This window comes from Malaclemys terrapin, chromosome 1 (assembly GCF_027887155.1).
Source record: "Malaclemys terrapin pileata isolate rMalTer1 chromosome 1, rMalTer1.hap1, whole genome shotgun sequence".
NCBI lineage: Eukaryota > Metazoa > Chordata > Testudines > Emydidae > Malaclemys > Malaclemys terrapin.
The window spans coordinates 184,813,102-184,826,087 of record NC_071505.1 but is presented as its reverse complement, the minus strand read 5'-3'; the positions used below and the strand labels follow the sequence as shown (position 1 = coordinate 184,826,087).

Below are 12,986 nucleotides of genomic sequence, written 5' to 3'. Positions count from 1 at the left end.
GCAGTAGTGGTAAGCACACTGCAGAAAGAAGCTGGTGTCTTGCTCAGCTGGTTGCCACATCCTTGAGCAAACGTAACCACTTCTGGTGACTAGTTCTTGTCCTGCAGGTTACAGCAGCAGAGAGGCAAGCCATTGCTGTCTAGATCAAGAGGGAGGTTCCTTCAGGCTAAGGCAGTAGGAGCAGGGCTGAGCTTACCTGCCTGCAAGTTATTCTTTAGAGAAGTTCTGTGATGGCTTCTAGTTAATAATTCCCAGGTGTTACTCCAGGTGTTGATCCATAAAGCCCTTCATGGTTTGGGTCTTGGATGTCTTTGAGAGGAGAGTCAGAATCTTTCTTTAAGCTGGTTATTGAGTTTAGGTGAGATGAGAGCTAATAGACCTTAGGTTTGTGGTGCCCCGTTAACTGGAGAACCATCCCAGCTAGAATTTGGTCCATCGGGGCCAGAGTCTGTTGACCTGGGCAAGCTCCAAGACTTACCTCCCTAATTAGGCTTTTCCTGTGAGGGTAGGGTTGAGGAGTGAGCCCTTTGCTTGCTTTTCTTTCTTATGGGGTTGGAGCTTTGAAATATGTTTAAATGCACTGATAAGAGCTCAGAATATAAAAGGGAGGAGTGGGAGGAATAAGTAAACTTGAGCCATTGTGTGGATCAGAGGAAACTGGATCAGAGGAAACCTGACCACGGCCCATTTTCTCCCCACTCTAGGTGGATGCTGCAGTGACACCAGAGGAACGCCACCTTTCCAAGATGCAACAAAATGGCTATGAAAATCCAACCTACAAGTTCTTTGAACAGATGCAGAACTAGAACACCACAACAGCCTCATGAGTTGGACAGCAAAATGATTGCTTCACTGCCCATCGGTGTTCGGTTATAGAATAACGTGGAAAGAAACAAAAACACTCTGTTTTATTATTTACTCATTATCGCCTTTTGACAGCTGTGCTGTAACACAAGTAGATGCCTGAACTTGAAATAATAAAAATCAGTAATGTATTTTCTCTTTACATTTCAGTCTTTACACTACATTATTAATGAATGTTTTTTGTGTACTGTAAAGAGTTTAGCTGTATTTAACTAGTGCATGGATAGATTCTCTTTCCCAATTATTTATCATGTGGCCCCTTAGCCAACTGTATATTATTCTTGTGATTTGTGGCAAAAATTAAGTCCTACTTGAAATATGCTTTAAAGAATTGATGGGGGATGCTTCCTGTGTCTTAGCTGCTTCTCTTTGCTGAATTTTTTTTTCTGATCATGAGGCATTTTAAAGTAAAACTACTTTTTTTTAAAAGTATTCCAGATGAGTTATTTTCTTCTGCAGTTGCATTTTATTGTACAGATGGTTGCTTCTGCTGTATTAGTGATGTAGAAATCATGGGAATACACATTCGTTTCTTTGTGCCTGTTTTATGTGCACACCTTAGGCATTGGAAGGTAAACTTCTTTTCTTTTCCATGTACCTTTTTGATCTTTTAATAAAAATTAAAAATGAAAAAGAATCCCTATTAATTGTGAGCACTTTCATAGGGAAAAAGTGCCTGCTGGTTGAAAATTAATGGGGATCCTACAAATGTCTCTGCAGGATGATTGTACAGAATCATTGCTTATGAATTGATAGCTTTCTACACTGTGTTACATAAATAAATTAAGAAAAAAACCTTTGGACAAGAGTTTTCTTTGGAGGAAGAAACAGGTATATTGAAAGCAACTTAAACAGTAAACATCAAACATTCATAGAGCCGGAGGGCAGGGGTGTTTTCCTGCAAGCGGATATGGACCAGAACATCCACAGTTTGAATATAGAGCAGGGGTAGGCAACCTATGGCACGTGTGCCGAAGGTGGCACGTGAGCTGATTTTCAGTGGCACTCACGCCGAGGGTCCTGGCCACCAGTCTGGGGTGCTCTGCGTTTTAATTTAATTTTAAATGAAGCTTCTTAAACATTTTAAAAACCTTATTTACTTTACATACAACAATAGTTTAGTTATAGATTATAGACTTATAGAAAGAGACCTTCTAAAAATGTTAAAATGTATTACCGGCACGCGAAACCTTAAATTAGAGTAACTAAATGAAGACTCGGCACACCACTTCTGAAAGGTTGCCAACCCCTGATATAGAGGAACAAAATGGTAATATGGGGAAGGGACATGGCCCTTAGCATCCCTTCCCCTCTAACGTGTCATTTTTCCACTTTGTATGATAGTGTTTTAATGTAAATAAATATGTTCACGGAGGAGTTCCATTTTAGCGTGATTGTGTCATTACAAACCCCACCTCCCCCCAATAGCTTGTATAAACGTGTGCAAATTGATGTACACAAAGTCAATGCCCACGACACAGGCATGATTCTCTGAAAGGTTGTTCTCATTACTACTGCTCCTTCACTGATCATGTTGTGCCAGTTGCACTCTAGTGGTGTCCAATTTAAATCAATGTAATGGGCTGTATGCAATCAGTTAGCAGTCCTGAAAACTGCAACAAAGCATACCTGCTACACAGCTCTTCTTTTTCCACAATACCAATATGTGGTTTGTGAAGGCTAAAGACAAAATTGCTTTCCCTGGGCCTGCCTGAAGAGAATGAATCACATGATAATGACAAGGTAATACTAGGACCAGCTCCAGGGTTTTTGCCACCCCAAGCGGCAAAAAAATAAAGCCGTGATCGCAATTGCGATCAGCAGCACTTCGGCGGCAGCTCCACCACACCGTTTTCTTTGGCGGGAATTCAGCGGCAGGTGCTTCCCTCCCAGAGGGACCCACCGCCAAACAGCCCGATGTGCCGCCCCTTCCCTTTGGCCACCCCAAGCACCTGCTTGCTGGGCTGGTGCCTGGCGCTGGCCCTGGGTAATACGCAGCTGTTGTATCTCTCTCTTCTTTTGTGATCCACGAAGCAGGGTAAGATTGGTGTTCAGGCACTGCAGGTGACATAGGTGGATGATCTGGCAGATTTGCTCAAAGGCCACCTACTGGATCAGGTCCCATTCAGAATCTGTTCAGAGGAAGAGGTGGTGGTGCTGCTGGTGTTGACCACCTTAAGTTTTAGCCCAGTGGTTACAGTACACCCCGGCACATGGGAGACCCAGGGTCAATCACCCTCTCTGCCTGAATAAGTCTCTCCCCCCTCTATCAAAGCCTAAGGAGACTGCTCTTGCCACTGATGTGGGGTCCCTCAGTCTCTCCTGTGAAAGCTGTTCCACTGTGGATAAATACTTAAAGTGGAACAGCTTCCACAGGCGAGACTGAGGGATCCCATAGCTCAGCAGTTAGAGCACTCTTCTGCAACATGAGACCCAAGTTCAAATCCTTTCTCCACATCAGGCAGAGGGGAATTAGGGGAGCCCCTGGTAAATCTCAGGTGAGCGTGCAGACACCTGCCATGAGAGTTGCAAGAGGGGCACTTTCTCCTCCAGCCAGGTTTTGAATGGGGCCAGAGCCAGCAGACATACTCTGAGCTCAGGCAGGGGAATGTCTGTTTTCCCCTGGTTTGAGGATCACATCAGAGTGTAGGCTGAAGACAGGCATCCAGAAACCCAGAGTGAGGCAGAAACACACATGCCATGGGCACTTTGTGCAGTGAAAATGTAGGTACTTTAGGCAGTAGTTAAACGGGGGTGTTGTGGTTCACAGTCATGCCTAACACTGAGACTTGAATGCATAAACCAAAGCTTTAGGCACCTATGTTCCTTTGTGGATCTGGATTCTAAGCCCTGCTGCATTTCATTGCTAGCTCTCTTAGGTGTTGTGAATTCACTAGCTGGCAGGGGGGTCTAGGAGTCCGATGTTGCAGCATCTCAGACCTGTGACTCAACCCCTTGCTGCCCTGATGTAAGACACTTGTGTATTTTAGTAAGGAAGCAAAGTGTACAAGTTATCACAAACGGATTGTGAACAGTTCCATGCAGCAGAGGTGCTTCCTGAATCACTTGTTGCCATCAGTAATTATCTCTCTCCTGCTGTTAGGGAAGCTAGAAAGGCCTGGGGAACTATTTAAGGTTTAAAGTGGGATAATTGCATTACCACCTGACTATAAACACTGTTGCAAGGCACGAAGAATCCACTGATACTTCTCCATTGCAGGCTAAGAGACTGACGTTCTCAGTAGCATGGAAAAGTTTGGCATCTTATTCTCGTATGCTACCTAACAGCTACCTTGACATCTCCTACATGGGGAGTTCTGTCAGTATAACTGCGTTGCCCAGGTACATGGATTTTCCACACCCCTGAGCAACGTAGTAGTAGTGTAGACCAGTGGTCTCCAAAGTGGGGTGCGCAAGAGGATCCTTGGGGGTGCGCAGCAGGAGGAGCGTTTTTGGTTTTTCTTCGTCCAAGCGGCGTGTGTGTGTGTGTGTGTGTGGCAAAAATGGTAGAGCCGGCGCGGCAGTGGGTGCATGCTCAAAATTTTTTTACTGATAGGGGTGCACGATCAAAAAAGTTTGGAGACCACTGGTGTAAACCAGGGCTCTGCTCCTCTCCCCACTCTGTCAGTACCTGAAACCAGCTGGACCATACTGTAGCCTAACGTAGGAAACAAACTTTCCAAAGCTTGCTTCCGGGTAAGTCCAGCTTCTCAAAGGGCTTGGGGTTGTTTGCTTTTATCTTTCTTTTTCCCCTGTAACAATTTCCTCTGCCACATGGGGGTGCTTACTAGGCATAACACTCTTCCTACTGCCCTCCTAGCGTCGTGACCTGATTTACACCTGGTTGCAGCCTGGGGTATGTATACATGTGTTATAAATAAAGTAAGTTGGGTAGGAGCGCAAACATGAAATGTGTCAGTTGGCAGGTGCCCTCTTCTATCCATTGCATCCACCAGATAAGGTCTCTACAGTATTTTTTAGTCCAGATTGTCAGGCTAGCCCCTCCTAACTCCAAAGCTGTGCATGGGATGTATTGAAGGAGGGATGTCAATGACTTCAAAACTCTGCAAGCATAAAGTCGTCTGCGTGCTGTGGAGTTTTGAACATGGGGTTAGGTGCACAGTGGCCACCCTATGGGGGCTGGCACCCAACTTTCATAGGCCCCTTTGAAAGTATCATCTTTAAACCACTTCCAATGAGACTGCAAAGCCTTTGGGAACACTGCAAATTCGATGCAAAATACTGTTAGTGCGTAGGACTAAGACAATGATCACCTAAGAGTCAGGAAACATCAGTTCCCTCTAAGCCCTTGCAGGAGTGGCTTTAAGGCCTATAGGAGCCTTTCTGGCTAAGAACAGTCAGTCAGCTGGCTCATCAGAGGCCTGGTACCGCTTTCTAACAGCAGTGATGAGTCATGGAAGAAGCTGAATTCACTTAACTGTCCTCCCAGCTGCTATAGTTTCATTACTGGCTCCTGGCTCATCTGGGAGAGGTCAGAAAAGCCACAGCTCCTCAGTGGGAAAAAGTCACAGGCAATGTCAAGGGATGCCAGACACACACTGGAGATCTAGTTGGAGCAGAAATGCAGACAGCTGGATGGGACCTTGCCCCCATTACTTTGTACTGAGTTCCACAAACACCAGGGCTGGGCCTGTTCCCTTGCATGCATCACATATTTCCATGCTGCCTACAGGCATACAAAAAGCTTTCTTGTGTGTGTACATACAAGACTATAGGAAAGCCTCTGGCTTCAATATAAACAGGATCTAATTCACTGTATGGCAGGCTCATTAAAGGAGCATTATCAAAATTCCCTTTAAGAGCAGAGTAAACCAATCGATGGTAAATGTGCATCTATAGTTAGAGACAATCCCGCTCATAAAACCATAATTCAGTACAATCCCAATTACAGAAAATGTAGTTGCTTTGAATAACAATTCCCAAATCATATTGCGCACTGCACAGTGGGAGGTATTCATATAATGAGACACTCTCATAATGCAGATGCCCACAGGAGCAACATTAAGGGGATGAGGGATCATGTAGGAACATCACCATATTACTACCTTGGTTTAAGTTATACAAGACATACCACTTTTAATTAAAAGGTAAGATTTTATAAATAAAAGAATTGTCCAACACATGAAAGTTACTGAGTCCTAATGCAAACCCTATTGCTATCAGCACGATAACAGGACCCTAGCATTTACAGAGTTTAATGCTCTTATCTTAGTATCCAGCTCTTACTAATTACAGTAGCATTCTGACCGTCCCTTACCACCTCCACGAGCTTATTAATGTGTAAAGACAACATTAAAATGAATAAACCCAGCTAATCAATGAATTGGGACAAGTACACACAAAAAGAGCAGCAGCGGACAAAGGAAAGCACCTGAAAGTGTCAGCTTTGAATGCAGGATCCCTTAGTTGGGAGGCATCTGTCCACCCAGATAATAAGTTGAACAGTTCAGAAGCAGCAGAGCTACCTTATGTGTAGCGGTGGCTTGAACGAGAGTTCCGGTTCCAGACTTTGAGCAAACTCTTGGTGGCCGGAGCCCCTTTCTGGCTATTAAGTTAGAGGGGAGGTAAAGCCAGTGCTATCCCCTTCAGGCATCCACCACTGTCCCTGAAGTCAAAATGCAATAGTATGTGGCTTACACAGCTCATTATTTGAGTTTGTTAAACTCTATACACATACAAATAACAATATGCAGCACTTCCATACAGTTCTGAAGGGTGCTGCTATAGAACAGTGGCTCTCAACCTTTCCAGACTCCTGTACCCCTTTCAGGAGTCTGATTTATCTTGCATACCACAAGTTTCTCCTCACTAAAAAAATTACTTGCTTACAAAAGCAGACATCAAAATACAAAATACACAATATACAGCACAGTTACTGAAAAATTGCTTTCTCATTTTTATCATGTAATTATAAAATAAATCAATTGGAATATAACTATTGTACTTCCATTTCAGCGTATAGTATATAGAGCAGTATAAACAAGTCATTGTGTGAAATTTTAGTTTGTACCGACTTCGCTAGTGCTTTTTATGCAGCTATTGTAAAACCAGGCAAATATCTAGAAGAGTTGATGTACCTCCTGGAAGACCTCTGCGTACCCCTAGAGTTGAGACACACTGCTATAGAATAACCTACAAATATCCAGGTGACAAAGAGGGAGGTTCTTATTATACCAAGGTTACCGCGCAGTGCTCATCCTAGGACAGATAAATGACTCATAGGCCTGGGACTTTTAAAAATAGGTGCTTACAATTCAGCTTCTAATTCTACATTCAAACACTTTAATATGTGGCTTGATTTCCAAAGGTGCTCTTCCTCCTCCCCCACTGACTTCAGAGAGGGGAGTTGCCTTTATTTAATCCTTATACTTTGCACCACCCTGTGAGCCTCCTCAACATGCCCGCATCAATTTCCCAACAACCTGTAACTGGGAAGGTCCCAATCCTACCATTTTCCAATGCACGCTCCCTTGGTCCCTTACCCAAACACACCCAATGCAATGTCCCTTCTCAGAACACGGCAGGAGAAAGGGAAGTGGCTGCAGCCGCTTTCGCGCTCAGCTGTAGCTCCGATCCCACGTTACTGGTGCGCTGGGACATTCTTGCATGGGTCAAAGTGTTTTCACCTGCAGCTTCTGGGTTGCCTAAGGCTAGTTTTTGATTAGGTGAAACAACATAGACGGGGCTGTTATGCTTTTCCTGGAGAACTGCTCGTACTGTGGGATATGAGGAAGGGTAAAAATACACTTCTGCAGCATTAAGTTTTTATTTTAGAAATATCAAGTTTTAAAAGCAATTTACAAGATTCTGGTCAATTTCACAGCTGCTATTTTGAGCCTTGCCTGCTGCAGGGAAACCAGCAAGGATCCTCTCAGTTTCACATTGTGGGTGCTGTTGCCTGGAGAAAGCTATGAGCAGAGGCAGAAGCTGCAGTTACTCGTGGAGCAGACTGCTCCCGCCCCCAAAGACGAGAGACTGGAGAAAGGAGGAGTAGAGTAGCGAATCCGTCTTTTCCTCCCTTTATGACAGCCAGGAGTCTTTGGGAGAGGGTAGACTGTACAGACTCAGGTCTGAATGCACAAAAGGAGTTGGAGTATGGGGACTGGATTCCCAAGTCTCCCACCTCCCAAGTGAATGCTCTAATCACCACCAGACAAAACACACACACATCTACCTCTTGCTGCTGAGTTTAGCGCTCCAGTTAGCAGGTGATCTGGAAAATGTTCCAAGCCCCCTATTGGACAGAAGAGGAATAGCTTACAGTTGATGTATATTGCGTTAAGTCTCTTCAGCCTCCATCCCCATGTCTGCATTTACCGAAGCAATTTCAGTGCTATCGGCCAACTACTCAATGTTATTGTTTAATGGATGTTGTGGGTGGATAAGTTGCAGTTAAAATGCTTCTAGGCAGAAAAATGAAGCTATCCTAATGCTAGATAAGAATGAATTGCAATTAATAGTATGTGCAGCCCCTTGGCGCTGGCAGCTGGAAACCTAGTAAATAATAAAATATTGTTTTCTAATCCTGTGCAATTGTTTTTACCACTTGGAAAGAGACAGCCCACATTGTGCCAGAAACATGGGTTGGGGTTTTTTTCTTCTTTCTTTTCCATTCTATACTTTTGCACACACACAGGAGACTGTATAGTACAGTAAATCTTTCCCAGATACTTTGCAGAGCTCTGGGGAACTCTTTTGGTTGGCTACACAAGAAAATCTACTTAATTTCCAGTTGTAGGGCTGGGATTTATTTAGAAGAAAAACTATTCTTAATCTATGGGGATTCTTAATTAAAACATTCGCATTTAGAGCCCCAGGAGGAAGATTCTTCATGGGTATTGTTCTCTTGTATTAATCACCCATTTTCTTTTCCCTGGCTCAGCTAAAGAAGACTATTGTCCTTTTTGATCTGACTGAATCTAACCAGTACACTATATATAAAACGTTCCACTTCAAAAAAGCGATGGAGCGAGAGAGACTGAATTTGGCAGAGAGCACTTGCCTCGTTAAGGATCGAGTTTGACCCTCTGCTACCAGGCGTTGAATCCTGGGAGAAGTGCCTCACATGCTGTAGTTGTTCTAAAAGGTAATGAGGTAATTATGGCAGACCTGAGCCACTGAGAGCGAGGTCGCACTGGTCCTGTAACTACGCCAACGAGGACACACAGTGCTTCAAGCAGTGACATTGCGGAGGATTCTAAGAGCTTTTGCCTATAACTACCCCCCCAAAAAAATTATATTTAACCACTGCAACCTTCTCTTTACACCCTTATTAAATAAGGACCCAGATACTCCTTGCACAGGGCTAGGCCAAACTCCCATCAAATGGGAGTTTATCCCTTAGCCTGAAAGAAGCCAATAGAGCAGGAGCAGGCAACCTTTCAGAAGTGGTGTGCCGAGTCTTCATTTATTCACTCTAATTTAAGGTTTTGTGTGCCGGTAATACATGTTAACGTTTCTAGAAGGGCTCTTTCTATAAGTCTATAACATATAACTAAACTATTGTTGTATGTAAAGTAAATAAGGTTTTTAAAATGTTTAAGAAGCTTCATTTAAAATTAAATTAAAATGCAGAGCCCCCTGGACCAGTGGCCAGGACCCCGGGCAGCGAGAGTGCCACTGAAAAACAGCTCATGTGCTGCCTTCAGCACACGTGCCATCGGTTGCCTGCCCCTGCAATAGAGCTACAAATTCTTCACTTGCTTTCAAGAGCACTTAAAAACAACTTCCTCAGCATCTACTTGTTCTGCAATTTTTTTATTTTACCTTTAAGGAGTTCTATACTGAACTAGCTTTCTTGAAGCCAGAGAAGATGGGCCAGCACTTGAGTGTTTTACACCAGCTGAGGATCTAGCCCAAAATCTTCAAAAAAAAGTTTAGCATTTCAGTCTTGTATAAGCCATAATAGATATTGGTATTGCATTTGATCTCCACATGTGTGTGCTGCTCAGGGGATTGCATCAAGCAAGACTACTTACTGGCAGTTTAAGAGACAGACCTAATGAAGATTGGTATTTAGGAAAGCTTAGCTAGAAACAAATACAGTAAAATGTGTATGGTATTTGTGCAATAATGTAACAGTACTGGTCAAGATCCAGTGAAAATACTCTTTGTTTGTTACCATGGAACTAGCGAAAGATTAGTTGCCTAGCAGAAATAGTCTTTAGCTGAATAGTCCAGCAAATTATACTGGAAACATTCTGGATACTTAATCACCTAAAGTAGGGGGCTGTCCATTGAAGACAAACTTGAAGGCACCATTCACTACATATAAAACCTGAGAGATTTATTCCTGCATCAAAAGGCATTCTGCTGGCACTGGCTTTTGGCTTGCTAGAAGTAAGTCTCACAGAGTCTCTGCTGACTGCCAGAATTTATGAGATTAAATAAATACATCCGTGATGGAGTCAAGCCCGGGTATCACATTCAGATGTCCAAATCACCTAGAGTTAATAGAAGTCACGTGACACAGCTTGAATAGACTAAAAAGGCATGGCTAAGAACAGGATACACTGTTAATTTGGACCAACCACGACCAGTTTGACTGGAGGACGGAATTGTCATTCTAAACATGATTTGGAGGGATCTTAAACAACATAAAGCAGATTGGAATTATAATTTTGAACATGAAGGCCAGCTGTGAACTGGCCAGGTTAAAAAATACTGATCCGGGGTCTGGGGGGTGGGGGGATGTGGAAAAGGAGCTTCCTTCTTCCTACATTTCTCTGGCTCCCTGTCTTCTCCAGGCCTTTACCAGTGTTAAGGAACTATGTTTAAATATGGTTCCAGCTAAAACTGACTCTGACCTCATCTGGCTGATCGACATGAAAAGGGGTCAACAAACTACACGTTATTACTGCACGTTGCAGGCCACAGAACCTCACCCACCCATGCCTGTAATAGACCCCTAACCTCTAGCTGAGTTACTGAAGTCCTCAACTCATGATTTAAAGACTTCAAGTTACAGAGAATTCACCATTTACACTAGTTTAAACCTGAAAATGACCCATGCCCCATGCTACGAGGAAGGCAAAAAAAAACCCCAGGGTCTCTGCCAATCTGATCTGAGGGGAAATTCCTTCCTGACCCCAAATATGGTGATCAGTTAGGCCCTGAGCATATGGGCAAGATGCACCAGGCAGATATCTGGGAAAGAATGCTCTGTAGTAACTCAGAGCCCTTCCCATATAGTATCCCGTCTCCACACGTTGGGGATTTTTGCTACTGGCAGTCGCGATGGGCCACATGCCATTGTAGGCAATCTCATCATACCATCTCCTCCACCAAACTTATCAAGCTCAGACTTGAAGCCAGTTAGGATTTTTGTCCCCAGTGATCCCCTTGGAAGGCTGTTCCAGAACTTCACTCCTTTGATGGCTAGAAACCTTCACCTAATTTAAAGCTTAAACTTGTTGATGGCCAGTTTATATCCATTTGTTCTTGTGTCCACTTTGGTGCTTAACTTAAATAATCCTCTCCCTCCATGGTATTTATCACTCTGATGTGTTTATACAGAGCAATCATATCTCCCCCCAGCCTTCTTTTGGTTAGGCTAAACAAGCCAAGCTCTTTGTCTCCTCTCATAAGGTAGGTTTTCCATTTCTCAGATCATCCTAGAAGCCCTTCTCTGCACTTATTCCAGTTTTATTTATCTTTCTTTAACATGGGAAATCAGAATTGCACACCGTATTTCAGATGAGGTCTCACCAGTGCCTTGTATAACAGTATTAACACTTTTGGCCCAAACAGACTCTGTCTTATCCATTCCATCACTTCTAATTTCTTTACAGTCTACCACATCATTAATTATACAATGCTATTCAGCCACCTTTACCTTTATTTCAGGCTTACCTGAACAGCACATATCCTTCAATACCTATATGCCAGTCATGACTACTATTCCACCATGTTTCTGTTATCCCTATAATATCTGGTTTCAGTTCCTGCACCAGTAGTTCTAGTTCCTCCATTTTGTTACCCAGGCTCCTTGCATTGGTGTACAGACATCTTAACTGTTGCTGCTTGGCTTTGCCCGCACTCTTCACCCAATTAGGTGTGGTCATTCTACTCCCAGCATTGCCTGTCTGTCTGGTATTAGCACTATCCTTCCTCTTAATGTCCGTTCTCCTCTCCGCTGCTCTTCCTTTCTCTATTGCTGTATTCTTTCTTAACTGATTTTCCTCCCTCTCAATGTTAAAATCAGGCGTGGTGATTACATGAGTTGAATTACATTATATTAGATTACATTACTGAAGATGGGATTGAACTGGCAAGTTTGAATCCCAATCCAAAAGTTCCTAAAGGTTTATGGATGGTTTGGATCTAGTGTTTTGGGTCAGGCTCAAAGCTGTGTTTAGAAAAGGTGTTTTAGATTTGCAGTAGGTCAAGCACTTCTAGGTCATTTGCTTTCCCAGTTAGAGTAACTGAAATATATATATTTGTCCAAACATATTAACACTAATCAGGGCCGGCTCTACTGTTTTTGCCGCCCCAAGCAGCACGCCGAATTGCTGCCCCGGATGGCGGGGGCAGTCTATGTGCCGTTAGGGCGGCACACACGTTTCCACAGTGGCGGCAATTTGGCGGCAGCTTCTGTCTTTAGCCGGAAGACAGAAGCCGCCGAATTGCCGCCGCAGGCAGCTGAACATAGAAGCTGCCGCCAAATTGCCGCCGCCATGGAAACGCGCGTGCTGCCGTAACGGCACACGGACTGCCCTTGCTGTCCGTGGCGGCAATTCAGCACGCTGCTTGGGGCGGCAAAAACACACGGACTGCCGCCCCTTGCAGATTGCCGCCCCAAGCACCTGCTTGGAATGCTGGTGCCTGGAGCCGGCCCTGACACTAATTTCTCTGAAAGAGAACTACAGCAACCATGGAACTAACCTCTTTCAGAAGTAAATGTGGCACTTCCTTTCCCCCTCAACAACTTCTTTCTCAGTTTCCTTCCCACTCATAGCCAATAACATAACACAGACACAACTAATAAGGAAGAGAGATTGCTATTATTATTTCTATTTTTAAATAATTGGGAGTTGCTGGGATGCTATTGTTATGTGGCCACATACAATATAATAGACACGGCATTAACATAAGATGTTGTA

The 12,986-nt window shown here is 43.8% G+C and overlaps 1 protein-coding gene across 4 annotated transcripts in view; it reads left to right on the top strand.

The window, feature by feature from the left end:
* Window positions 1-1,664, top strand: part of APP (amyloid beta precursor protein) — a 316,779-nt gene extending 315,115 nt beyond the window's left edge. For all 4 annotated transcript variants that reach the window (XM_054047642.1, XM_054047629.1, XM_054047622.1 and 1 more), the window contains one exon: window positions 705-1,664. In XM_054047642.1, the coding sequence (XP_053903617.1) occupies window positions 705-806 (102 nt within the window). In that variant the 3' untranslated portion in view covers window positions 807-1,664. The remainder of the gene's footprint in view (window positions 1-704) is intronic.
* The last annotated feature ends 11,322 nt before the right edge of the window (window positions 1,665-12,986 follow it).